At 43.5% G+C, this 24596-nt stretch overlaps 1 protein-coding gene and 1 long non-coding RNA gene across 3 annotated transcripts in view; one reads left to right on the forward strand and one right to left on the reverse strand.

Moving 5' to 3' along the window:
* IGF2BP1 (insulin like growth factor 2 mRNA binding protein 1) overlaps window positions 1–14823 on the reverse strand; it is a 59907-nt gene extending 45084 nt beyond the window's left edge. For both annotated transcript variants that reach the window (XM_005583593.4, XM_005583592.4), the window contains exons 1-2: window positions 14369–14823; window positions 13115–13175 (exon numbers count right to left, since the gene is read on the reverse strand). In XM_005583593.4, the coding sequence (XP_005583650.1) occupies window positions 13115–13175; window positions 14369–14543 (236 nt within the window). In that variant the 5' untranslated portion in view covers window positions 14544–14823. The remainder of the gene's footprint in view (window positions 1–13114; window positions 13176–14368) is intronic.
* A 1053-nt stretch (window positions 14824–15876) lies between these two features.
* On the forward strand, window positions 15877–17015 carry LOC123569370 (uncharacterized). The gene is made up of 2 exons (XR_010581837.1): window positions 15877–16555; window positions 16701–17015. It is a non-coding gene; the product is annotated as an uncharacterized lncRNA (long non-coding RNA).
* Window positions 17016–24596: the final 7581 nt, after the last annotated feature.

Genomic DNA, 24596 nt, shown 5'->3' on the forward strand with positions numbered 1-24596 from the left:
GAAACAGAGTCCCAGGAAAATAGATAGTGACCCCAGATCCCACACCTTACACATCTGCAAAAGGACAGGCTGAGACTGACACCTAAGTTCTAACACCACTCAGATCCTTCTTCCGCTTTGTTCAGCTTCCTCTCAGTGTATTATTTCATTCCAACAGAATTCCCATTTCCCATCTTAGCCACCCAGACAAGGGGAGAAAATTTGGACCCATCCAATCTCAATTTTCTTCAACTGACTTTATCTGCTAAGCTTACGCCCCACTTCCCAGCCCCTGCAAAAAAAGCTCAAGAAAACCTCCACCTCTCTGGGTATTGGAGGATCACCTGTTCCCAACCTTTTCTTTTTTTTTTTTTTGGGGGGGACAGGGTCTCATTCTGTCACCCAGGATGGAGTGCAATGCCACCATCATAGCTTATTGTAACTTGAAACATGTAGGCTCAGGCAACCTTCCTGCCTCAACCTCCAGAGTTCGCACCTTCTAAGGGAGCTCAACTTTGGAAACAGAAATGCCTGAGTTTGAAATCCCAGTACTCCTACTTATTGAAGGTGTGACCTTAGTTCAGATTCTTCTGTAGAATGAAGATAATACCTTCAGAGTTCTTTGGGAGATTCGGTGAAGTAACAGCATGATCTGAGTAGATACTCAATAAATGCTCCTGCAATTGTAGACAGAACTCATCTTTTGAGCCTTACCACCTCACAGTGCTCAGAAGCAAAGATGCTCAATAAGAGAAATAAACAGGAGTGGCTGCCCTATTAACTGAGAGCCTCATTTCTGTGAATCCTCACTTAATGCCTCCCTCTTCTAGGTGAATGGTCTGCCCAAAAACAGCTTCCTGTCCATCCACAAGGCTGTGTTTGTTTTTGTTTTGTTTTTTTGTTTCTTTTTTTGAGACACTCTCACTCTGTTGCCCAGGCTGGAGTGCAGTGGCACGATCTCGGCTCACTGCAACCTCTACTTCCCGGGTTCAAGCGATTTTCCTACCTCAGCCTCCCAAGTAGCTGGGATTACAGGTGCACGCCACCATGCCCAGCTAATTTTTGTATTTTTAGGAGAGACGGGGTTTCACCATGTTGGTCAGCCTGGTCTCGAACTCCTGTTCTCAGGTGATCTACCCGCTTCAACTTCCCAAAGTGCTGGGATTACAGCATTTTGTATTTTTAGTAGAGACGGGGTTTCAATGTTAGCCAGGCTGGTCCACGAGGTTCCTCTTAACCCATTCCTATATTTTTTCTGCCTTGCCTCCAAAACCTAGATTAGCTCTAAAGCCTCCCTCCTCTATTTTTGTTCCTGAGTTTGTGTGCCTCCCATTTTAGTGCGTGGACTCCTGGACTCTGTACTCTCAGCTTTTCCTGGATTTAAAGTGAAAATGCTGGAGGGCAGAGACTTGGCCTTGTACCTCTCTCTTTTGGGAGCCCTCTCAACCTCTATGTCTCACTTCCCCACCTGAAAAAACCCAATAATGCTAAATAAAAACTCAATAAATAATCAGTATTTAATGCAGGAAAGGGACACACAAAGGCTTCCATTTTCTTTAGAATGAAGAGGTGACCGAAAAAGTAAAACTGGCAATAGTTTTTAAACGGCCATTTTTTTTGAATCCCAGCACTATTTACTGGAAATGACCAGAGGGAAGGAGGAATGGGTAATTTATTATTTGATGGGTACAGAGTTTCAATTTTGCAAGATGAAGAGTTCTAGAGATAGATAAAGGTGATAGTTACACAACAATGTGAATGGTTTTTTGTTGCTTTTTTTTTTTTTGAGATGGAGTTTTGCTCCTTTTCGCCCAGGCTGGAGTGCAGTGTCGCAATCTCAGCTCGCTGCAACCTCCACCTCCTGGGTTCAAGCAATTCTCCTGCCTCAGACTTGCGAGTAGCTACAATTACAGGCTCACACCACCACGCCCGACTAATTTTTTTATTTTTCGTAGAGACAGGGTTTCACCATGTTGGCCAGGCTGGTCTCAAACTCCTGACCTCAGGTGATCCACCCACCTCGGCCTCCCAAAGTGCTGGGATTACAGGCGTGAGCAACCACGCACAGACATGAACGTTTATGTCACTAAACTATATACTTAAAATGGTTAAGGTGTTAAATTTTACCTTTTTGTGTATTTTACAATTTTTTTTTTTTAGATGGAGTTTTGCTCTTGTTGCCCAGGCTGGAGTGCAATGGGACGATCACAGCTCACTGCAACCTCTGCCTCCCAGGTTCAAGAGATTCTCCTGCCTCAGCCTCCAGAGTTGCTAGGATTACAGGCATGCATTACCATGCTCAGCTAATTTTTGTATTAGTACAGACAGGGTTTCACATGTTGGCCAGGCTGATCTTGAACTCCTGACTTCAAGTGATTTGCCCGCCTTGGCCTCCCAAAGTGCTGGGATTACAGTGTGAGCCACCGCGCCCAGCCTAAAAATATTTTTAAAAATATATATATATATTTATAGATAGATAGATAGATATACACACACACCAAGGATAAAGAGAAAAACCCACAAGTTTCCAAAGAAAAAATATCTGAAATATCTGTTAAATTATATTTCTAGCAGGGCACGGTGGCTCACGCTTATAATCCCAGCATCTTGTGGGGCTGAGGTGGGTGGATAACCTGAAGTCAGGTGTTCAAGACCAGCCTGGCCAACATGGTGAAATCTGTCTCTACTAAAAATACAAAAATTAGCCGGGCATGCTGGCGCACACCTATAGTCTTAGCTACTTGGGGAGATGAGGCAGGAGAATCGCTTGAACCCGGGAGGCAGAGGCTGCAGTGAGCCAAGATGGCACCACAGCACTCTGGCCTGGGCAACAGAGCAAGACTCCACCTCAAAAAAACAAACAAACAAAAAATTATATTTCCTTCCATCTGCACTGTAAGATCAGGGTCTTTCACTTGTTCCTCATTGTATTTCTAATACCTAAGCAAAAGGCATCTCATGCAATAGTAGACTCTTAATGGATAAAAGTAACTGGATGAATGTATGCATGTATGAATCAATGAATACATTAGAGGTACCAATTTTTGCAGCAATATGCAAACTATCACAGAAGTCTGCAGCGTCTTATTAAATGTTTTCTCCCATGGCTTTTCATTGTAAATATATATCTTTAAGTTATTTTTCAAACAGCCAGTGACTGAGTGGCAAGGACCCCACACACACTCCCAGGCTACAGTTGCTAACCATGGGGCTTTTAAGAGAAGAGAGCAAAGGAGTTTGGACCTAGACAGACAGCATTCCTCTTTTAGTTAGAAGTTTAAAGGAAACTACTCATTCAAGATGGCCAGCAAGAGGGGCAAGGGTAGAAGAGTGGAACAAAGATTATCTCACAGAAATATTAGAGGTTTGTGAAGATCATTCTGTTCCACCTCCTGCCTACACCCAGAGCTCATTCTGGACAGGAATCACTCCACTCTATTCTAAAAAGCAGCAGCATATCTTAACCAAATAGTAATAAATATAGAGAGGAAGAAAACCCTATAGATAACCTCAGTCAGCTAGATTTTAAATAAATTTAAATAAGTTTCAGGAAGACCCTTAACAAGAGCACATTCTTCTGAATCTAGCTGCTTCCTCAGCCAACATCCTAGTACATCTAGTCTTTGTTTGGAATACACTGGCTGCAGCCACCAACAACCATGTCTCTCTGTGAAGAATTATCTTTGCTCTTCAATTTATTTACTTTTTTTTTTTACTTTTTTTACTTTTTTTTTTTTTAAATGGAATTTCACTCTTGTCACCCAGGCTGAAGTGCAATGGCACAATCTCTGCTCACTGCAACCTCTGCCTCCTGGGTTCAAGCAATTCTCCTGCCTCAGCCTCCCCGGTAGCTGGGATTACAGGTGCTAGCCACCACGCCCAGCTAATTTTTGTATTTTTAGGAGAGACGAGGTTTCACCATGTTCGTCGGGCTGGTCTCGAACCCCTGATAGGTGATCCACCCGCTTCAACCTCCCAAAGTGCTGGGATTACAGGCATGAGCCACTGCGCCTGGCCTGCCCTTTAATTTAGAACTTCGTCTCCAAATCCTGCCAAAGCAACTGGTCTCTATTACAGTTGGAGGTTCTCCTCCCAAGCAACTTAGAGACCTTAAGGAGGAAGTAGAATAAATATTTCTAACTTTGAATAGACATCCTCAACAAGTTTACTCCACCCAAAAGCTCCCATTTCAGTTCCTGTCTCCCCTCATTTTCTCCTCCTCAGAGGAGTCCCTAATGGAAAGTTGACGAGCCCCAAGCAATCCCAAATGCCACTCTAGAAAGAGGCAACACACATCATTCTGCATAAACTAATTGTAAAACCCTTTATAGTAAATGATTAAAGTCACAAGCCTGTTAAAAGACTGAAAACCACATCCGGATGAGAAGCCCTTTTCCTCCCCATCCCAGTAAGAAGGTTCAACCCTTATTCCCAGGGCTGGGGCTGTGGACCTGTGTGTATGTATTTGTATGCATCCACCCATGTGCCTGCATTACGGCATGCAGCCTTTGAGCAGAGAGCTGAAATGAAGAAGTGGGCATAAAAGTGGGTTCTGTGTGCATCTTTGGGAATTGGTTCCAGACCAGGGAACCAGGGAGAGAATGTGAGGACACTACAGAGGCAGAAGAAGTAGGGAACAATGTGTGCGGTCACCCCTGGGTATCTAGGGATCCCCAGTTCCTGAATGCCTATTTTGTTAGCTTACCAAGAGCAGGACATGAAAATAAACATACCCATCCCAGCAGAGGGGGGACATCGCTCTCATTTCTTCCTTCCTCAGACCCCCAGGAGGATTCATACAGTCCCTTTCATCCTGAATTCTTACAACACCTACCTTATATGCAGAGGTAGTTCCCCTCTTACCAATGTCCCTACTCTACATGTACCTTTCATAGTAGCCCTAAAGTGTGAAATTTCAGCTAGGAACCTGGACCAAGTTCAGGGCATAAATGGTAACAGAATAAATGGCCTGTTTCCCCTAATGAACAATTAGTAGCATTATCTGCCATGCTTGCCTCATCTCTCCAAGCCTTCTGTCTCAGAGAATGTACTGGGGGAATCTATAATCTAGGGGCTCTGTGGGGTTGCCCTGGTGAGCTTCATCTCTCTCCACTAAAAGATGGCTTTTCCTTTCAACATACAGGTAGAGTTACCAAAGCACCCTACACACAGACCCCCTTCAACATGCCTAGCCATCACTGTTCCTAGTGCCTTAGATATATAGCCCAAGCTGACACACACAGTTCAAACACAAACTCTCATGGACACATTTTCAGGCATCTGTACACTTGATCAGTTCTAATACTCATGGAGCTTACCACAGCTATATGGGGCAGAGTAGGATACAACTGCAAAGCTTCAAAGGAGGACAAACAATGGCTAGGGCAGGAGTGAGAGAAGTCAATATCTACAACAAAATAGTAACAATAAGAGCTATTGTGTACTACTATTAGGACCATCTCTTTACAGTTACAGAAATTGAGCTCAAGCTTTTAAACCCTGAATGCTCCTGGGAGGAAGACCTTTCCTCCAGACCCCAGTAAAAGATGAGTGAGAGACCTAGGGTAGGACATTAAGACTCTGACCTAACAGCACTTCTACCCTCCTGGAGTCTTAAGAATTTTGAATGATTCCTTTCCTCCTCATTCCTCTTTGCCAAAGAGCTCAGACCACACAAACAACCATTACACACATATTTCTGAATTCTCTGATTTCTCCGCTTAAAGATCCTAACTATATCCAATCAACTAAACTAAACTATCCAATCAAATTTCACTCAGACTTAACATTTTCCATTTCAAGTGGCCAAAACATCCAAATGAGTGACTGAGTTGGTTTCTGTTTTTATTTGAGACACAGTCTCGCTCTGTTGCCCAGGCTGGAGTGCAGTGGTGCGATCTCAGCTCACTGCAACCTCCACCTCCCAGGTTCAAGCAATTATCTGGCCTCAGCCTCCCGAGTAGCTGGGACTACAGGCATGCACCACCACACCTGACTAATTTTTGTATTTTCAGTAGAGACAGGGTTTCACCATGTTGGCCAGACTGATCTTGAACTCCTGGCCTCATGTGATCTTCCCTATTCGGCCTCCAGAAGTGCTAGGATTGCAGGTGTGAACCACCAGGCCTGGCTTGAATGAGTGATTGAGTTTTTAACTAAAATTAATTCAAAATGGGCCGGGCGCGGTGGCTCAAGCCTGTAATCCCAGCACTTTGGGAGGCCGAGGCGGGCGGATCACAAGGTCAGGAGATCGAGACCACAGTGAAACCCCGTCTCTACTAAAAATACAAAAAATTAGCCGGGCGCGGTGGCGGGCGCCTGTAGTCCCAGCTACTCAGGAGGCTGAGGCAGGAGAATGGCGGGAACCCGGGAGGCGGAGCTTGCAGTGAGCCGAGATCGCGCCACTGCACTCCAGCCTGGGCAACAGCGTGAGACTCCGTCTCAAAAAAAAAAAAAAAATTAATTCAAAATGAAAAAAAAAAAATTGAAGTTCTCCTTAATCCTCTTTTCATAAGGAAATGTGGAGAGGACTGACTAGAATCCACTAACCAGACGCGATAGAAAGGAAGAGAAAATGCAGAGCTTCCCCTCTTCTCCTGCCTCCTCTATTATGGGATTTTTCTCCACAACCCTCCTCTAAACTATACGCAAAATTTCCCAGCCATCCCATATCAGACACATCCCTTACATGCCTTCCAGCCACCAAAATGCCACTTGTCTAACAACCAGACTTGTCCTAAGGGGTCTTGAAAATATCTGCACAATCCACTCAAAACTTCTCTTAATCATCCAGCTGTATGCTCTCTATTTCAGTCAAAAGCAGTTTGCTTATGATCAGCCATGCTCCTGGGAATGTGGATTTCTGCAAAAGGACTGCATTTCTGATGGTGTTTGTTCTGCACACAGTTACATTTCAGTGTGTTGCAATCAGGGTTTTTCCAACTGTATGTATTAAAAGTATGAGGTCCAAACCTACTTTTCTGTGATTTACCTGTAATCAACACATATTCTGTCAGTCGACTATGGTTAGAGCAAAAGTTTGTTCCAGCCTGTTGTATTACTGCAAATCTACTGTGCTGCAAGGTAGTAAGCAGCTGTTACAAAGTTCGCTCTGCAATAAATTTTAATAGTAGGATGACCCCCTCTTCTATCCACTAATAAGTAAATAGTCCCCTCTGATTAAAAGCTGAAGGGCCATCCCAAGTTCTCCTAGTAGAATGAAGTCACTACCTGGGGACTAAATAGCTTCCTGCTGGCATTGTCTCCTTGCTATGGTGTGTATCAGGTGTTATCTTACAGGATCATTTTTAACCAAACCATCGGTAACCAAATGGGCATACACTTTCTTGAGTACAGGTTTGAGAGACCTTTCCTTCTGCTTTTTGTTTTGACACGCATTTAAAAGGTAGAGGGGAGGAGAGGAAAGGTGGAAATGGATGGGGTGCAGTTTTATACTAACATGGAGTCAAAGACTGGCTGAGACCCTGAGAAAGATGCTCAGAGCCTTGCCAGTGGCCAACTGGAAGGCCTGTTGTCTCTCTTTCACAAGATAAACAAAATCCATGGATAGAACCTCTGACTACTATTACTGCCTCTGTTATTGTTTCGGTCAGCCTTCAAGACCTGTGGACAGACACAAACAGCTCATTTTGTAAAGATTGCAGGTTACTTAAATTGACACTTAACTCTTTAAGGTTCTGTTTCTCAGGCCAAGACCTCAGCTACTGGGAGAGAGCAACAGCTACTTGCACTTCCATTTTCTCTCCAACTCTCTCATCCTATTTTCCCCACTCTTCCTCTCTTTTTGCCTCTTTTCACTTCACATTTACCCACTGGCTTTTTGCTTTAGAATGGAGAGCTCTTGAGGCAGCCCAGGTGCTGGAAAGGGTCTGCAGCCCGCAGCCGGTGGGGGGAACCCTTTCGTGGGGTATCTGCTGCAAGGTTTGCGATCTGGGGGTTCCCAGGACTAAGGCGCGCCACAAGCAGCCTGGGATCTCCAGGGGTCTCAGGGATCTGAGAGGGGAAGTCCTCTTCGGAGACCCAGGCCAGCGGATGTTCTCTGTCAGGGGCTTGTTAAGAGAAGGCAGGCGGGCGGCCCCACCTCAGAGCTAGCCGAGATTGCCGGGCTGGGACTGGCGCGGGGGCGGGCGGGGAAGGTTAGGGCCGCCGGGCCGGGGCAAGCGCTCCAGGAAGAGCCTCCAGCGCCGCCGCCACTTTCCCTCTTCTCTCTTTTTCAAAGGGGAAGGGAAGGCAGGCAACTCCAAAAGCAAATATAGCCTTGCTCTGCGCTGAGTCTACCACCCGTCTCGTCTCCGACCCCTCTCCCGTGGGTAACACTGTGAGCCTCCAGCCGCTCCCCTTTAGCTCCCCTTTAAAAGGGAAGCGGGAAATCCACCCAACCCCGTATCTCCCCTCCCTCCCTCCCTCTCTCCCTCCCCCCTCCCCGTCTGGAATTTCCAAGCCGGGACTAACTCGTCTGATTTCTCCAGTCTCCCCCGCTGCTTTTTTCCTCCCCTTTTCTTTCCCTAACACTCCCATCCCAAATTCTAAGCTGCACTTTCTGGAAGACATTAGCCACATTTCAAGAATCTTTTAAGAGAATGGGGAACGAACAAGACTTAATTTAAATTCTAACAGCTGGGAAAATGTCCGTTCTTCAAATGCCTTTGGTTTATACATTTATTCTAACAACCCCATCACCACCACTACCACCCCACACACAAAAATCAACAGATCTAACCACTAAATAACTCTTCACAAAACCTTTAAACTTCAACAAATAGCACTTGCTGTTCCCCACTTCTCACTCAACTAAACCAGACCTGAATTTTAAAATGTTTTAAAATTGTATACTCACTAGACTATCTCAATAGTATCTTGTCAACTGGCTGCTACACATTAAAGTATAGTATAAATACACTCTTAAAAAGTAAGCCTTAAAAGTACCCACATACATAGATTAAAATGATACATATTAAGGTAATTTTAAAAGATTAGAAGCTCAGAACCTTTGAATCAAGGTTCCTCCAATTGCTAATGTCATGTATTTCATCTCTGAAACATAATTATAAGAATGTTTTTTTTCCACCAAAAGCTGTGCCATTAAAACTTTAAAAAACTTTACCTTTTCAACAATTAACAATACTTTGAATAAATTAGTGATGGGAATTGCAGTTCTTCCCCTTTTTTACTAAAAAGTTCTCCATCTGAGAAGCCATTATGGTAAAATTTCATCTTTTTAATTTGGGTCAGAAAAATAAGGGGTTCTAGAAACCTACAATTCTTCTAAGGGACTTAGCTGCCACTGCCTTAGTTGCCACTGCCTTCTAAGGGACTTAGTTGCCACTGCCCTTAGGAAACTCTCATCTTGAAATACTGACCACCCAAATGAGAACAGTTAAGGACTTCTACCAGCAGTGAAGGAAACTAATTTATGAATTTGCAAAGTTTAATTTTTAGGTGAAAATTAAAATAGGGAAAGAATGTACCCCAGTTTCCACCTTTCCTCCAAACAGTGCACAAAAACTTAACATTCAACCATTTTTTTCACTTATGTAAAGCAAAAAAAAAAAAAAAAAAAATTCTAACGTAATATTAATAAGAAAACCTTTTTAAATGAGTAATCAATTGTTTCTACTTCAAACTTTCTTGTTGAATAGCAGTCACATGTATCTTTTACCTCTTATGAGTTAAAAACTTTTTCATTTGGATACTAATCCATAATTACAACCATTAAAGTAAAAGTGCCTGAAAACCCTGCTGCTCTAATAGTTTTCATTCCCTTGTTTTTTAACCCCTCTTCATTCATTTTCAGCCCCAAAGTACAAGGTGGGTTTGTTTTTGTTTTTGTTTTCTTAAGTGCAAATCCATTTCTGAAGGCAATTTTTAGGTTGTTTTGAAAACGTTTAGTGATCCAGTGATTTCTTCAGAACCTCGAGAAACCATTGTTAAAATATATTTAAAATATTTTTTGCCATTTATAAGACATCCCTTCACAGATTTTTAAAGCTGTTAACTTCAGAAAATTAAACTGCAAAAATAGGAATCAAGTTTGGACACTTTCTTTTGAGAGTTCTCAATTTTATGAATGGTTTATAAAACTAATTTTGTTTAATAGGTGGAAATTTAAGGGAGCTAGCCCACCTCATTTTAAGTCAACACAGAGGAAAAGGAAAGAAGGACCATTAATCTGCCTAAAGAAATCACCAAACTTAGAATTCCTTACTGTGAACACATTTCACCTTTAAAAAAATGATTCAGTGCATCTCTTTCATTTTTTTCTTAACAGTAACACCTTTTATTTTGATGACACCAGTTGACAGTGAATATGCTATCTTTAGGTCACATTCCTCTAGAAAAAGGCACACCACAGTGGCAAGCGTAACAAAGGTTTAATTCCCTTAAAAAGCAAATCATGTCTCAAAGTAATCAAGTCACACTAAAATGGTACCCCCTTTACCTCAACTACTCCTCGGTCTCTCAGAATAAAACATATACAAGCCCTTTCCACAACTGTTTTTAAATGTATTTGGTTTTTCTCTTTTGTCTCAATATCTGGCAGTGAACATAAACAAATTCTCAACAAACAAGCACAAATTGTTAACCAAATTCCAACACTAAAAGGGGGTTTGAGATGGTGATCTCTGAGAAATTTAATATCACCTCATTTAAAAAATTCAAGCTAATTGCTGTTTTCAGTTGAAATGCATAGTGTTTGGCCTCTTGAGTTCTTAAAAAGGTACAAATTATATGTATCAAATTCAAACTGAGAACAAAATACATTAAGAGTTATTGTTATAGCATATCTTTTGTTTGATTTCCCCCTCTTAAAAAAACAAAACCACCAGGAACATTTAGTTGTTGGGTTTTTATGAATTATCTTAGAAACTGAAATCATAGTTCATTTGGAACTGAATGCCTCAAGAAGAGTTCATAAGGAAAATACAAGAGTACATATATACACAAAATATTATTTGTGTAGTTCATTTTGCTTAGAATGTGTTAGTCATAATTAACTATTTCCTGTTCTATACATCCATGAGATGATGGAAAAAGTCAGTAACAAACCTAACTGACGAAATACTTTTCAGACACAGACTAAAGACACATACCACAACATACTTCCTCAAAGACACAAAATGATAGAGCAAACTGACTTAATGAAAACAAACTCTTTCTTTTTTAAATCTTGAGACTTCAAAAATTGATTCATTCTAGAAAAATGAAGTGCCTTCTCACCACCAACCAAAATAAAAAGCAAAGAAAACACAATTGACTCAATGTTTGGGCTAAAAAAATTATTTCAGGAAGGGGGAGAACACACAAAAGATCTAATTTAATATGGGTGTGGACAGATATTTTTTTTTACCCAGTCTTCTCACAAACCCCCTCTCCATTCCAACTCAAAAAAGAGCCCTCAGTAATGCATTTTGGAGGGAACAAGAAGGAGCCTAGAAATGGCTTAAAAGCAAGCAAATGGCTTGGGGAAAAAGATTCATAAATACAGGGCACCATGAAAAAATATAAATGTTTTGAGTTCCATTTCATCACGTTTTGCCATTTCTCTTGCTTTTCACTTTATTCCCTAAAATTTAAACCATCCTCAAGAGCAAAAGAAAAAATTCACATATCTTAGAATTCCATTTATTCTGGATATTTTTCATCAACACTCAGCTTTCAGTTCAAATATCCATATCCTTTTCTATAAACCTGCTGGTGTCAGTGTATCTTCCTTGGTCACATCTCCAGAAAATGTTTCAAAATAGCAAGTAAGACTTCTTTTCTTCCTTCCCATTTTATTACCTCTTTACACCTAACTCTAATTGCCTTTCCAATAACACTATATTTTAAGCATTTGAAGTTAAATCGCAAGCTCTATAAACGTAATAACAAGCCATATTGATCTATAGACACAATAGTTCCAAGTTACTTAAATATCAAGATAAACCACTAAATAGATTTTTATCTTACATTATACTTTCTAGGCCCTCTTAATCGTCCCCCAAAAAAAGCAGTCACTATCCCCCATCTACCCACCCGGAAAAGGCCAGAGACTATTCTGAATTGTACCAAGTTTTCAGTTGAAATGGGGGGTGAGGAGGATCAAAGATTTACTGGGAGCTGCTTTTCAACTTGGGACATGAGAGCAAACTCTACACTGTCAACATGTTTAAAGTCTGATTTGAGAAAAGTGGAAAGACTCTGCCCTTACACTTCCCAGCCAGAGTTCAAGGAAAGATTTCAGAGTTCAATGCAATATTTGAAATCCACCATGAATTCTCGGTAAGCATGATGGAGGTACCCCATTTTGCTGAAGAGAGAGAATAGAGAGAGGGTACTGGAACACACACACACACACACACACACACACACACACACACACCCCATTCAATTCATCCACGGAGTTCTAGACCCTCCAAAGAGCCCCAGCTCACAGCCTCAACACAAAGCTCTCACCCCAGATGGTCCCCTTGTAACAATGGGCTGAAGGAGTGGGGGTAGGGGGGCTCGAAAAGGATAGTACAGCCAAGGCATATTCTTTGGAAAATCCAGTTGGGAAGAAGGATGATGTGAGATATGAGGGATTGGGGGTGGGGGGGTCCATGGAAAATAAAGTCTTTGCCTGTTGCAGAAATATAAATAAAATACAAGCATAAGGGGATTCTTTGGAGGACGGGAAACTGATTCCACATCACTTAGGAGTAGAAGGGCAATCCACTTAAGAATTATGGTGTGGAAAGAGTGGGAAAAACAGAAAATGAGGCCTGCTACGAAGTTGCAGAAATCGCCCTGAGTCTGAACTCTTCGAAGATTTTAAGGTTCACCACAAAAAACGGCCCCACAAGTTGAACAAACTCCAAAAGGTTTCTCCCCTATTGATTTTCTTTCCCCTTTAATTCTACAAGCAACATCTTTTAGCCCACCCCAGCCCCAACTTATTTTTTTTTACAAGCTGTAAACCACCCATTACAAGATCTTGGCCAATCTTCCCTCCCTGCCCCCAACATCCGGAGTTGGGGGTGGGAAAGACCAGTAATGGGTTTCTTCCACTGGAGACGCTATGGACCCCTGAACACAGCTTCTCAGCACACCCCCGCGGCCCCCCCACCCCCCCCAGAAAAGAGCTCTTTCCTACCTTTGTTTTTTGGGCACCGAATGTTCAATCTCTAGGCGTTTTCCTTGTAATTCTACTTTCCCTAAAGATTAAAAAAAAAAAAAATTACCATGAGAGCGTGAACAGGGGTTGGGGGTGGGAAGAGGAAGGGGAAAGACACTAGGCTAATTCAGGAGTTACTGGGATTCGAGATCTTCCTAGGAATCCAGGCAGTGGCTTCTGCAGCCAGATGGGAAAAAGGTTGCTCTAGGAATGGTGGAGTCTATAAATTCGTTATTATTCATTTTTTAATTTTTGCTTTATTTAATCACTGAGGCTCGTTGAGTGGATCGCTCTGGAATCCCGATTTGGGAAAGGTGCGAGGCCATTTGTGTGGTTGCGCTGCCTACATTGCTCCCAGATGTGGGGAGAAGGAGCTAGGAGAGAAAGGGCTCCCCGTTCCTCAGAAAGTGGGGCGCGGGGCGGGAGGCGGTGTACAGAACGAAACTTTATTTTTCTCTGTTGGCCAGGAAGAAGGGCTTGGAGCCGCGGAGCGGTCACCTGTCGGGACTGGTTTGGGAAGGGGTGGACCTGGGGGAGCGAAGCGGGGCCCGGCGGGGAGGGTGCCTGGCTGCCGCCGCGCGCGCCTCTCGGCCCAGCCTCGGCGTCTCGGGAAGCAGCATGGCGACCCGGCGCCGCCGCCGCCGCGCCACTCCGCTCACGCCCCACTTTCAAATCAAAATGGCTCAAGCCCCAGGCCCTAGGCAGGAGGCAGGACCCCCTTCCTTGCAAGTCCTGCTAGAGGGCTGCATTCCCCACGCTAAACGGAGAGATCGCAAGCGGTCCGGGGGACCCCTTCCACGCCTGGAAAGGCCTAAGACTGAGGAAGGAGAGCCAGGGTTTTCCAGCTGGGGGGCCGTCCACCGGCGGACAGGGAGGGGCTGGACGTGGAAATAACGCCCAGCCGGGGGTCATCTCCGTGTCCCTAAATCCACCCCCCCACTACTGCCAGTGGGGGCTCCCGCCCCGTCGGTGGGGAGGAGGGATGGGGGAAGCCAGAGCTGCTTATCTCGGGCTGGGAGGAAGGGATGAGGAAATCCCGAATGTTTCTGCGCGGGGGTGGGGGGCGCAGAGCGAGGGAGGGGGCATCGAAGGGGGTAGGTCGAGGTTGGGTACAGAGGCCAAGCCCCGCAGGCCCGGGAAGAGAGGAGTTGGCGGGAGAGGAACCGGAAGGTGCGGGTCTCCGTTGTTCGGGGCTTTCGTTGTGGCTTTTCCGGGAGGTGGCTGTGCTCTTACCGGAGAAAGTTTCGATGGCCTTCATCGCCCAGTGCTCGTCTGGGCAGTCCACGAAGGCGTAGCCGGATTTGACCAAGAACTGGCCGCTGTAGGAGATCTTGTGCTCCGCAAACACTTTCTCCAAGTCCGCGGGGGTCACGCTCTCGTTGAGGTTGCCGATGTAAAGCTTGTTCATGGTGGCGGTCTCGGGGCAGGACGCGGTCCCGGGCAAGGCCAAACGAGTGGACGCGGGCGGCAAGCCTCTTAGGCCGAGAGGCGGGGAGGCCGGCGGCAGGAGCCGCAAACTTTCTTTGCACCCCACCCCAGAAGTTGTCCCGAGCCCAGGGCGGGGAAGGCGGCCTGAGGGCGCGCAGAGGTCGCGGGAGAGTTCGGGGAGAGCCCGGGAGAAGTGCCCGCGGCGCGCAGGGAGACGGACGACGCGGCGCAGCTCCTTCCCTTCGGTCCGAAACCCCTCCGAGAGGGCTGGTGTGTCACGTTTCTCCGCGGCCGCCCTGGCGCCGCCTCTAAATAAAATCGACTTGAAAAAAAATGGAGCGGAAAAAAAAAAAAAAAAAGGAGAAGCCACGTGGTGACAGCCCCCACCCACCCTGCAGGGGAAGACCCCCGACGCCACAGGGCCCCTCGGCCCTCCGGCCAAACCCAGCAATCTCCCGCCTGAGGGTGGGGAACTCAACTCACCCCCGTGGTAAACTGGGGCGGTGGGGCAGCGTCCCTGAAGCTCTATGGCCCCTTCCCCCTTTGCAAGAACCTGGCCCCTAGGGAAGCGCCCCGCCCCCACCCATCCCCCTACCCCAGCCCGAACTGGGGGAGGATGGTCCAGCCCAGATCTCCCAGGTCTTAAAGGGTAAAATGTACGGTTATTTTTTATTCGTTTTGGGGGGCGGGGTTGCTCACCCCACCCCGGTTAACTGCTAGCGACTGACAGGCGGGGGACGGCCGAGATAGACAAAGAGAAGCCGAAGACTCTGGGGTCTTCAGGAGAGGGTCGCACGAGCTGGTGATTTAAAAAGAAAGCCACCTTTTCCCTAGATGTTTAAATGGGGGGGTCTCTGCCTTCACCACCCCAGCCCCACTAAACTCCCCCGCCTCCGGGGATGCACGACCGGGGGACCCTGCGAGCGCGGGACTGGGAAGCTGGGAACACGGGGGATCCCAGTGGAGAACGAGGAAGCCGCGGGAAATCATGTTTTGAGATCCCCACGGGAGAAAGGGTGGTTCGCACCCGGGGTCCGGCTGTTAAATGATAACGTTACGGGGTCCTGGGGGAAACTCGCGGAACTGGCCGGAGATGACCCCAGGAGAGAGGGACAGTGGGACAGAAAGAAGAGGGGTGATAGCTAGGGCTAACCCGAGCGAACCGAAGGGGGAGGTCTTAGGGAGGGAGTGACCGGGTGGAGATTTGAATGGTCCCCTTTTCCCTCCGAGTCGGGGACAGACAGGTGGAGTTTCCAGCGCCCGCACCACCCAGGACACTGCTGGCAGCTCTCTGGGCCCTAGGTTCGGGTCTCGGAACTTTGTTTGGGGTGCAGGATTCCGAACCCGGCGGGAAGGCGGGAGAGGGACGGAGGGCGGGGGGCTAAGCGCGAAGCCCCGCCCACGTCCCCAGGTCAGACCCGCGGGGGGAGGGGGTAATTTCCGCTCGGCCCACTGGGAAGCGAGGGGCGGGAGCTTAGGGGAGGGGGCGGTGGCCCCTCCTCTCCCCCTCCCGCCGTTCCTGGGGAGGGGGAAGCGGATCCGCCCGGGTCCTTTCCCTCGGCTTTGACCAACTCATTCCGGATCCTCCAGCTCCGGGAGCCCGAGGGAAGGACCCGACTGGGCAAGGGGCGACACGTGGGCGGTCGCACCCCCGTCTGGGCGGTGGGGGAGGGGGCTGCTCGCCGCGCGTTTCGGAGTCCCGGATACGCGGCGGAGAGCGGGACGCGCGGTCCACTCGCAAGCTCTGGCTCCACGGCGGAGCGGCGAGCGAGAGCAACGAGTTTCTAGCGGCGGGGGCTGGGATGGCGCCAGGGGTGGCTGAGAGCGCGGCCCGGAGACCCTGGAAGCCCCTCGCCCAGGGAACGGGGAAAAAGGAGGGGTCGACCCCCAGAAATTGTGGAGTCCCCTTAACAAGGCGGAAACTGGGGTGTTACTCCGGACTCTGCAGGAGGGAGAATAATTCTGTCGGGGGCACGCGTGCTGGAAGGGCAGGTGAGGAAGGGGGTCACTCCCCTTCCCCAGTCCCCGACCCCATTGTCTCAGTCGCCGGCGGCCCGGGCAGACTCCGCAACACGTGTTGACTACACCAATATGAATGCCTTGAATTTTTTTTATTGTTATTATTTTTCGTTTGCAGAGTCTGAGCTGACTCCGACTTCGGCTCACCGCTCTGCTGCCGGACGATTGTATGCCATTCAAAAAGTCGGGAGTTGAAAGACAGCACGCAGCACCTTTGTCCCCCTCCCCGTTTTCCCGGCGCACTGAAAAGAAATGGGGCTGGGACTTGGGGGCGGGGGAGGGCTTCCAACTCGGTTTCTCTATCTCCTCCACCACCTTAGAGCCCACCCTCCCCAATGAGCGTTTTGTTCTACCCAGCCACGTGTTTGTCGGATTTTTGTTTTTGTGGGGTTTTTTTCCCATGGAACAACAAGAATTAAAGTACTAGAAGCTATTTGTTGTTGAGTGGAAAGAGAATATTTTTTGTCCAACAAGGTGGGAAGACATCTGTGTCCCACCCCCACACACACACCTCCGACCCTCCCCCCTTATCTGACTCTTAATACTTAGCTCTTGATCACAAGCATTATTTTTAAACAAACCAATGAGCTGGAAACAGTGCCTGCCACATAGTAGGCACTCAATAAACATTTTTTAAATGAAAAACAAGCTAATACAAACGGCACTGCAAAGAGAATTCATGAAAATTAGAGTCCAGGGAGGGAAAAAATTATCTTGGCCAGAACATGTGGCTGTGTTGCCCGGGAACTTTTCTTGGTGATGTGTGTAGACTTTTGAAAGGACTAAAAGATGGTCTCAAAAAGGCTGTTGTATTTCTTGGCCTTTTCCTAAAGAGGAGCCCCAATCTTAAATCTTTTCTGTTATATTGGGGGAACAAGGAGGAGCATCCCAGTTCCCAGAAACTTTAAGTGCTGTTTCCTTCATTTTATTTGAGTCTCTAGGTGCTAATGAAAGCACTTCTCAGATTGTCTCCCTGGGGGACATATCCACTACTCTGTCTCTGTATGCCTAAAACAAAAGCAAGTTACACCCCACAAAAAATCTCCATCCAGACCTCTAAACTCCTATAAAATGCAGTCCACTTTTTACTATCCTAGAGTCAATGGGAAACAAAATTTTTTAAAATAACCATTGAATTCAGTTCACTTTTAGGTTGATTTTTTCCATTTAAAAATACACCAGCTAAATGTTAGCTGAAGTCAGTTTTAATGTATTTAAGATAACGCTAGAAGAGAACATATAAATTCACTGGAACAATCTATTTTAAAATCCTTTTAAATATTTAATTAAAAATTACCAATTATTGCTAAATTGAAACTGATTAGTTCTTTTTTAAAAATCAGCTGTTTTACTGAATTCTAATCCTCTCCACCCGCCAAAAAAAATGTGTGTGTATAGTCAGAAGCTGCAAAGGCTGCAGGAATACAAGAGAGGAGACAACAGGAGTGAGATACAGATCTTTTTAACCCCCAAATCAGTTTTGCCTTAGTGACCTGGGTATTTTAGGCTGGGGTTGGGGGAACTAAATCACGTTGATTGGTGTTTTATCTCTCCCTTCTGAAGGAGCCCAGCACTCACATTAAGGGTTATTTCTTGTCTAGACTGACATTCCTAGGTTAGGGATAAAAATGGGCAGACTTGAGGTACCATAACTTTTCATCTTTCTTTGTTTTTGTTAACATTAAAGACTACTATCAAACATTGTATTTATTTTCAAATTTTTTTCTACCTTGCTTCTTTGGGACAGATAAATCTTTAGTGCAGAGTTACACTTAACTTGGGTAAGAGTTAAAAATATAGCTACAGGATTAAATGTTCTTTTTTTCTTTAATAATTATTATCCTTTATAATACATATCCTATATAATGTATATTCTACACAGTAATGTTAATACTGTTACACTTCTTCCTCTTGTTCTCCTCCTCTTCCTCTTCTTCCTTCTTTATTTTTCCTGGAGAACAGTTTGGTCTAGTTATGGAATTTAATTATCTGAATTCAGAAACACTGACATTTGACTCAATTTTAAAGATAGGATTCGAATCCATTTTCCTCCAATGTGAACATACAAATACATGCAGAGAGAAAAAAAGTTTGAGAGAATAAAACAACTTTTTTAAAGATGAAAATAAAATAATATTTTTTTCTTGGAGAAATAAGCTAAGTTAGAAAAGGAAAAACAAAAAGGAAAGAAAAAAAGTTTAAAAAAATGAAAAAAATAGAAAAATTAAAAATAATTTCACTATTGTCATAGAAATTAATTTTACTTGTAAATGTTTATTTTTCAGCATTTGTCCATTTATAATGATTTCAAATTTTTTCATTTTTATATCTTCATTGTTCACTTGCATTTGTACCATAAGTATTTCCCCAGGCTGCCTCCAAGTTTTCATAACTATCGTTTTAATTCAGTCCAGTTATATATGTAAATTATTAATCATGATATTTAGACATACATTTCATCAAATTTTTTACTTTTGTAAACAATGCTGAACAGATATTTTGGTGAATATAAATTTTTCCTTTTTTGGGTTAGCTCCTTTGCATAAATCCCCAGAATATATATTGCATTTTAAGTCTAACACTTATTGACTCTTCTATTTTTAAAGTTTAGCATGTTTTACAAAATAAAGAACAAAACAAATGGAAAGCAGCTAGGAGGGAAATACATTAAAATACACTTTATTTTCTAATGAATCCGTCGATTTTGGAATAAAATTATGGTTGCTACAAAATACAAAAAAAAAAAAGCTCACATTTCCTGATACATTGCTGCTTTAACCTCAAAGTTTTTAGAGGAATTTGTTTTTTGTTTGGTTGGTTTTTGTTTATTTACTTTTGTTGTTGCTTGCTTGGTTTTTTACTGTTACTACTTTGGGATGTTTTGTTTCTTCTTGCAACTTAAAGTCTTAGTGTGGTTCTTTTAAATGCCTATAAACTTTGAGAAAGTGTAAATTAGTTCCAGTTTAAAAGCACATGCAGCTTTTTCTCCTGTCAAATAAATAAGGATAAGTATGTGTTTAGGATATCTCATAAAATGTAAGCAAACTGTAAGTAGAAAAGGAAATTTTTCTCCTTCAAATTGTTGTTCATTCAAAAGTGTTCAGTGTTTAAGACCTGAGAAAGAAATGTATTTATTCCAGAGATAGAAGAGGCTCAAGGGGAAAAAAGAACTTTAAGTACAATCGTTTGTTTTTCTGTGGGTCACACAGTGTGTTTGACAAAACCTCTCAATTTTTTGTTTTGGTTCAGATTTACAATGTAGAAACTTTTAGGTAAGGAGGGGGATCATTTATTTTATTAACTTTAAAAATATATGTTTTCAAATTCATTTTGTTAGTAAATTAAGCTACTCCACCCAACCCCTGTTAATACATGTAGAAGAAATGGTCTGTAACATCCTTCGCATTACATTCTTATTACCTTTTGCAATTTTTTGTACTCCAAAGTCATTGGATTAAAAGATAATGTACAATTTTGTTTGGTTCCTGCAGCACAAAATATAAAATACGACTGATTCATTTGGGGGGGAATTGTGTAATTCAAGAAAAGACAAGGAAAAAATGTTATTTTTCAAAATGAAACAAATTGTAAAAAGCAACAAAAAAGAAGGAATCCATATATAAATATTAAGGTGGAAACAGTAATGAGACAATTTTGTACTTGAAATCAACATATCTTCTAAATATTTAAATTATTTTAATTTAAAATGAATCAGTTACGTGTCAAACTGCATGAAGTTTCCATTTTAGCTACACAACATCTATACATTTTAAGACTAAAAGAAATTTTTAACTCAACAGCAAATTATTTTCGTTTGCTTTTTTAAAAATTTTACCTCTAATGATGAGATTAATTGACTTTACTTCTGTTTAGGATTTTTTTTTCAGGAGCTGCCACAAGTATTTCAGAGTTACCAGGGATAATGTTGCTATGTTGGGGTTTATTGTTGTTGTTTTAAAATTTAAAAATTAAGACATATAATTTCACTAGTATTTCATCACCAAAAAATTAATTTAAAACAGTTCAATCTGTCTTCATATACAAACCAGATTTACAAAGAGACTCAGCCTAATAGTATGGCATTTTTGTTTAAAATGGTTGTTTGACTAAACTGAGATACAATTCTAAAAGTGACTCCTAATTTTCATGAGTTAACAATCTACAGAGAATTTTGGTTCACCCAGCTCTCCTATAAACACCCCCACCTTTTTTTTTTTAAAGAATTATTATCGACACACCTTAATTTCCACTTTTTAACACAATCTGAAAATATTTGGTGAGCATTTATATAATTATTGAGTACATTGTTATGATTTTCTTTTAATTTCTAAAATGTGTTTATAAAGTGTATAGGGAAAAAATTTAGTTATTTCTAAATTGCTTTAAAATGAGGTTCCTGATCCATCTTTTTTCCTACCTTCCTCTTCCTCCCTGCCCCTCCCCCTACCCCTCCCCTCTCTCTTCCTCCCCCTCTCCTTTTGTTCCTCCATTTTTCTTCCCGCTCTGGACACTGTCAGTTCCTTTCCTCCTCCCCCTTTACCTTTACCCTCTTTTCAATTTTTCTTTTTCTTTGTTGCTTCTCTTTACCCTTTTATTCTTCTCCTGCTCCTCTGCCCCTCAACTCATTTCTTCCTTCTTTTAAATCAATATACCTATCCAAACGTTCTGTCCTTTTTCTTCTCCCTTTCCCACTATCACTAACTTGTTCTCATTCAAAGTTATTTCTAGTGAAAGGGAACGATGCAGAGATGCTTGAATTATTTTATACACCAAATGGGGAAACTTGTTACATTTTTTAGGAGAACCTCAGGGTGATTCAGGTCCCAGAACAACCCCGCCCCAATACTCCCAGTTTTTATTGGCTGAACATTCATCAGACATTATTACTTCTTTGTGTCATGTTTCCATGTCCTACTTTGCTTATAACTAAATTTGTAATTAGCATTTTATGTACCAAATCCTTGAGGGCAAAGACTCTGTATCACCCAGGGTGTCTAACAGTGCTGACAGATGTCCAATAAAAATCTATTGAATAAGTATTTTTGATACTATCTGAGAAGATGTGATCATTGTGATCAGATAAGATGCTGTTTTCAGCCTGTGAGCGCCTTTTTCTTTTAAATAAATACAACACAGATGAAATACAGTTAAATGCAGTCATTTAAAAGAATAATTGGTCTGCATCAAAACTAGCAACCAAGAGGCATCTCTGGGCTTGAGCTTGTTTCTTCCTGGTTCTGTTCCCATGACAGTTTTGTACCCATGGCAGTTCTGTGCCCAGTGTCAGCAACCGCTTTCCTCTGTGTCTGGTCATATCAGCTCAGAATTTTCAACTGAGGGGTTCAGGCTGTCACAGCCACCATCAGAATTAGTTGTAGAGCCCTTTGCCATTCTGATATCCTCTAGTGCCACACAGCCAGGATGACAATCTCAAGAAGGTAACCCACATACACCTACTGCCGAGAGAGCGCTCTCTTAGGTTCTTCCTTCTGGGAATGTAACTGGCACCCCACTAACTACATACATAAAGATTTCTTACTTTGTATCTCATCCAAAGCAAAAACGTCACCCCAAGACAGCCCTTCTCATTGGTCCCCAGGTCATCTGTTATAGCCCCTCAGCCAGAGCAGATGTTCACCTAATGTCCTACCTGTCAGTACAGCTATGAACACCCAAGGAGAAAGCAAACCAATTTTTATAGCAGGCTAAATTAAAACAAAAACTAAGCAGTTCATGAAAATAGTAAGGTTGCATGTTTTTAAATATATTTATAATACTCATTATTAGCAAGAATATAGTGAAGCATTCCATATGGCTGTGTGGGAGGACAATTTTAAAGCAACAAGAACCTTTAAAAATTAATTTATCTTTCACTTAGAAATTGTACTATTGAGTAACCCCTCTACAAAAAAAATCCAGTATGTAAAAAAAAAGAAAAAAGTATTCAGCCTTAAAGAGGAATGAAATTCTGATACTTGCTACAATATGGATGAACTTTGGAAACATTATGCTAAGTAAATAAACCAAAGCAAAAGGATAAATGTATTCTTAGTTGGCACAGAATTTCAATTTTGGATGAAAAAATTCATGAGTTGAGTAGTGTAATGGTTGCACAACAGCGTGAATGTACTTAAAGCCACTGAATTTTATGCTTCAAATGGTTAAAATTGTAAGTTTTATTATGTATATTTTGTCTTTTTTTTTTTTTTTTAAGAGACAGAATCTCACTGTCGCCCTGGCTGTAGTTCAGTGACACAATTAGAGCTGAATGTAGCGTTGACCTCCTGAGCTCAAGTGATCCTCCCACCTCAGCCTCCTGAGTAGCTGGGACTACAGGCAAGTTCCACTATACCCAGCTAATTTTTATTTATTTTATTTATTTTTTATTTTTTTGTAGAGACAGGATCTCACTATATTGCCCAGGCTGGTCATGAACTGCTGGCACCAACAGATCCTCCCACCTTGGCCTCCCAAAGTGTTGGGATTGCAGACATGATATCCTGATTTTTTTTTAAAGGCAAAAAAAAAAAAAGGGGGGGGTTTTAAAAAATCTAAACAAACAAACAGGGTCCGGTGCGGTGGCTCACGCCTGTAATCCGAGCAGTTTGGGAGGCCGAGGCCGGTGGATCACCTGAGGTCGGGAGTTCCAGACCAGCCTAACCAACATGGAGAAACTCTGTCTCTACTAAAAATACAAAAATTAGCCGGGCGTGGTGGTGCATGCCTGTAATCCCAGCTACTCGGGAGGCTGAGATAGAAGAATCGCTTGAACCGGGAGGCAGAGGTTGCGGTGAGCGGAGATTGTGCCACTGCACTCCAGCCTGGGCAACAGGAGTGAAACTCCGACTCAAAAAAAAAAAAAAAAGAATTAAGATGTGTTATTAATAACTGTCAAAAAAAAAAAAAAAACCTTTCAGCTGGGCAAGATGGCTCATGCCTGTAATCCCCCCCACTTTGGGAGGCTGAGACCAGAGGAGCACTTGAGCCCACGACTTTGAGACCAGGATGGGAAACACAATGAGACCTCATCTCTACGAAAAATTTTAAAAATTAGCCGGGCTTGAGGGCCGGGCGCGGTGGCTCACGCCTGTAATCCTAGCACTTTGGGAGGCTGAGGCGGGCGGATCACGAGGTCAGCAGATCGAGACCATCCTGGCTAACACGGTGAAACCCCACCTCTACTAAATATACAAAAAATTAGCCGGGCGTGGTGGCGGGCGTCTGTAGTCCCAGCTACTCGGGAGGCTGAGGCAGGAGAATGGCGTGAACCCGGGAGGCGGAGCTTGCAGTGAGCCGAGCCAAGACTCCGTCTCAATAAATAAATAAATAACAAAAAATTTGCCGGTCTTGGTGGCACATGTCTGTTGTCTCAGCTACTCGAGAGACTGAGGTGGAAGGATCACTTGAGCCCGGGAAATCAAGGCTACCGTGAGCCGAGATGGTGTCACTGCACTCCGGCTTGGGCAACAGACTGAGATCCTGTCTAGAAAAAGAAAAAGAAAAAAGAAAGGAAAAAACTTTAACAATATAAATATTGAAAGAGGAATATTCAAATAACTTCTAGCATAACCACTTGAAATATTATATTCAGGCCAGGCGCGGTGGCTCAAGCCTGTAATCCCAGCACTTTGGGAGGCCGAGACGGGCGGATCACGAGGTCAGGAGATTGAGACCATCCTGGCTAACATGGTGAAACCCCATCTCTACTAAAAAATACAAAAAAACTAGACGGGCGAGGTGGCGGGCGCCTGTAGTCCCAGCTACTTGGGAGGCTGAGGCAGGAGAATGGCGTAAACCCGGGAGGCGGAGCTTGCAGTGAGCTGAGATCCGGCCACTGCACTCCAGCCTGGGCGACAGAGCGAGGGGAAAAAAAAGAAAGAAAGAAAGATTATATTCCAAAGGGTTTAAAGAAATTTGAGGAAAAGGTTACAGAAAATGAACACAAAATTGAATATTTGTGTTCATATAGTTCATATGATTGGTGCCTTTTTTTTTTTTTTGAGACGGAGTCTCG

The sequence above is a fragment of the Macaca fascicularis genome, chromosome 16 (assembly GCF_037993035.2).
Source record: "Macaca fascicularis isolate 582-1 chromosome 16, T2T-MFA8v1.1".
NCBI lineage: Eukaryota > Metazoa > Chordata > Mammalia > Primates > Cercopithecidae > Macaca > Macaca fascicularis.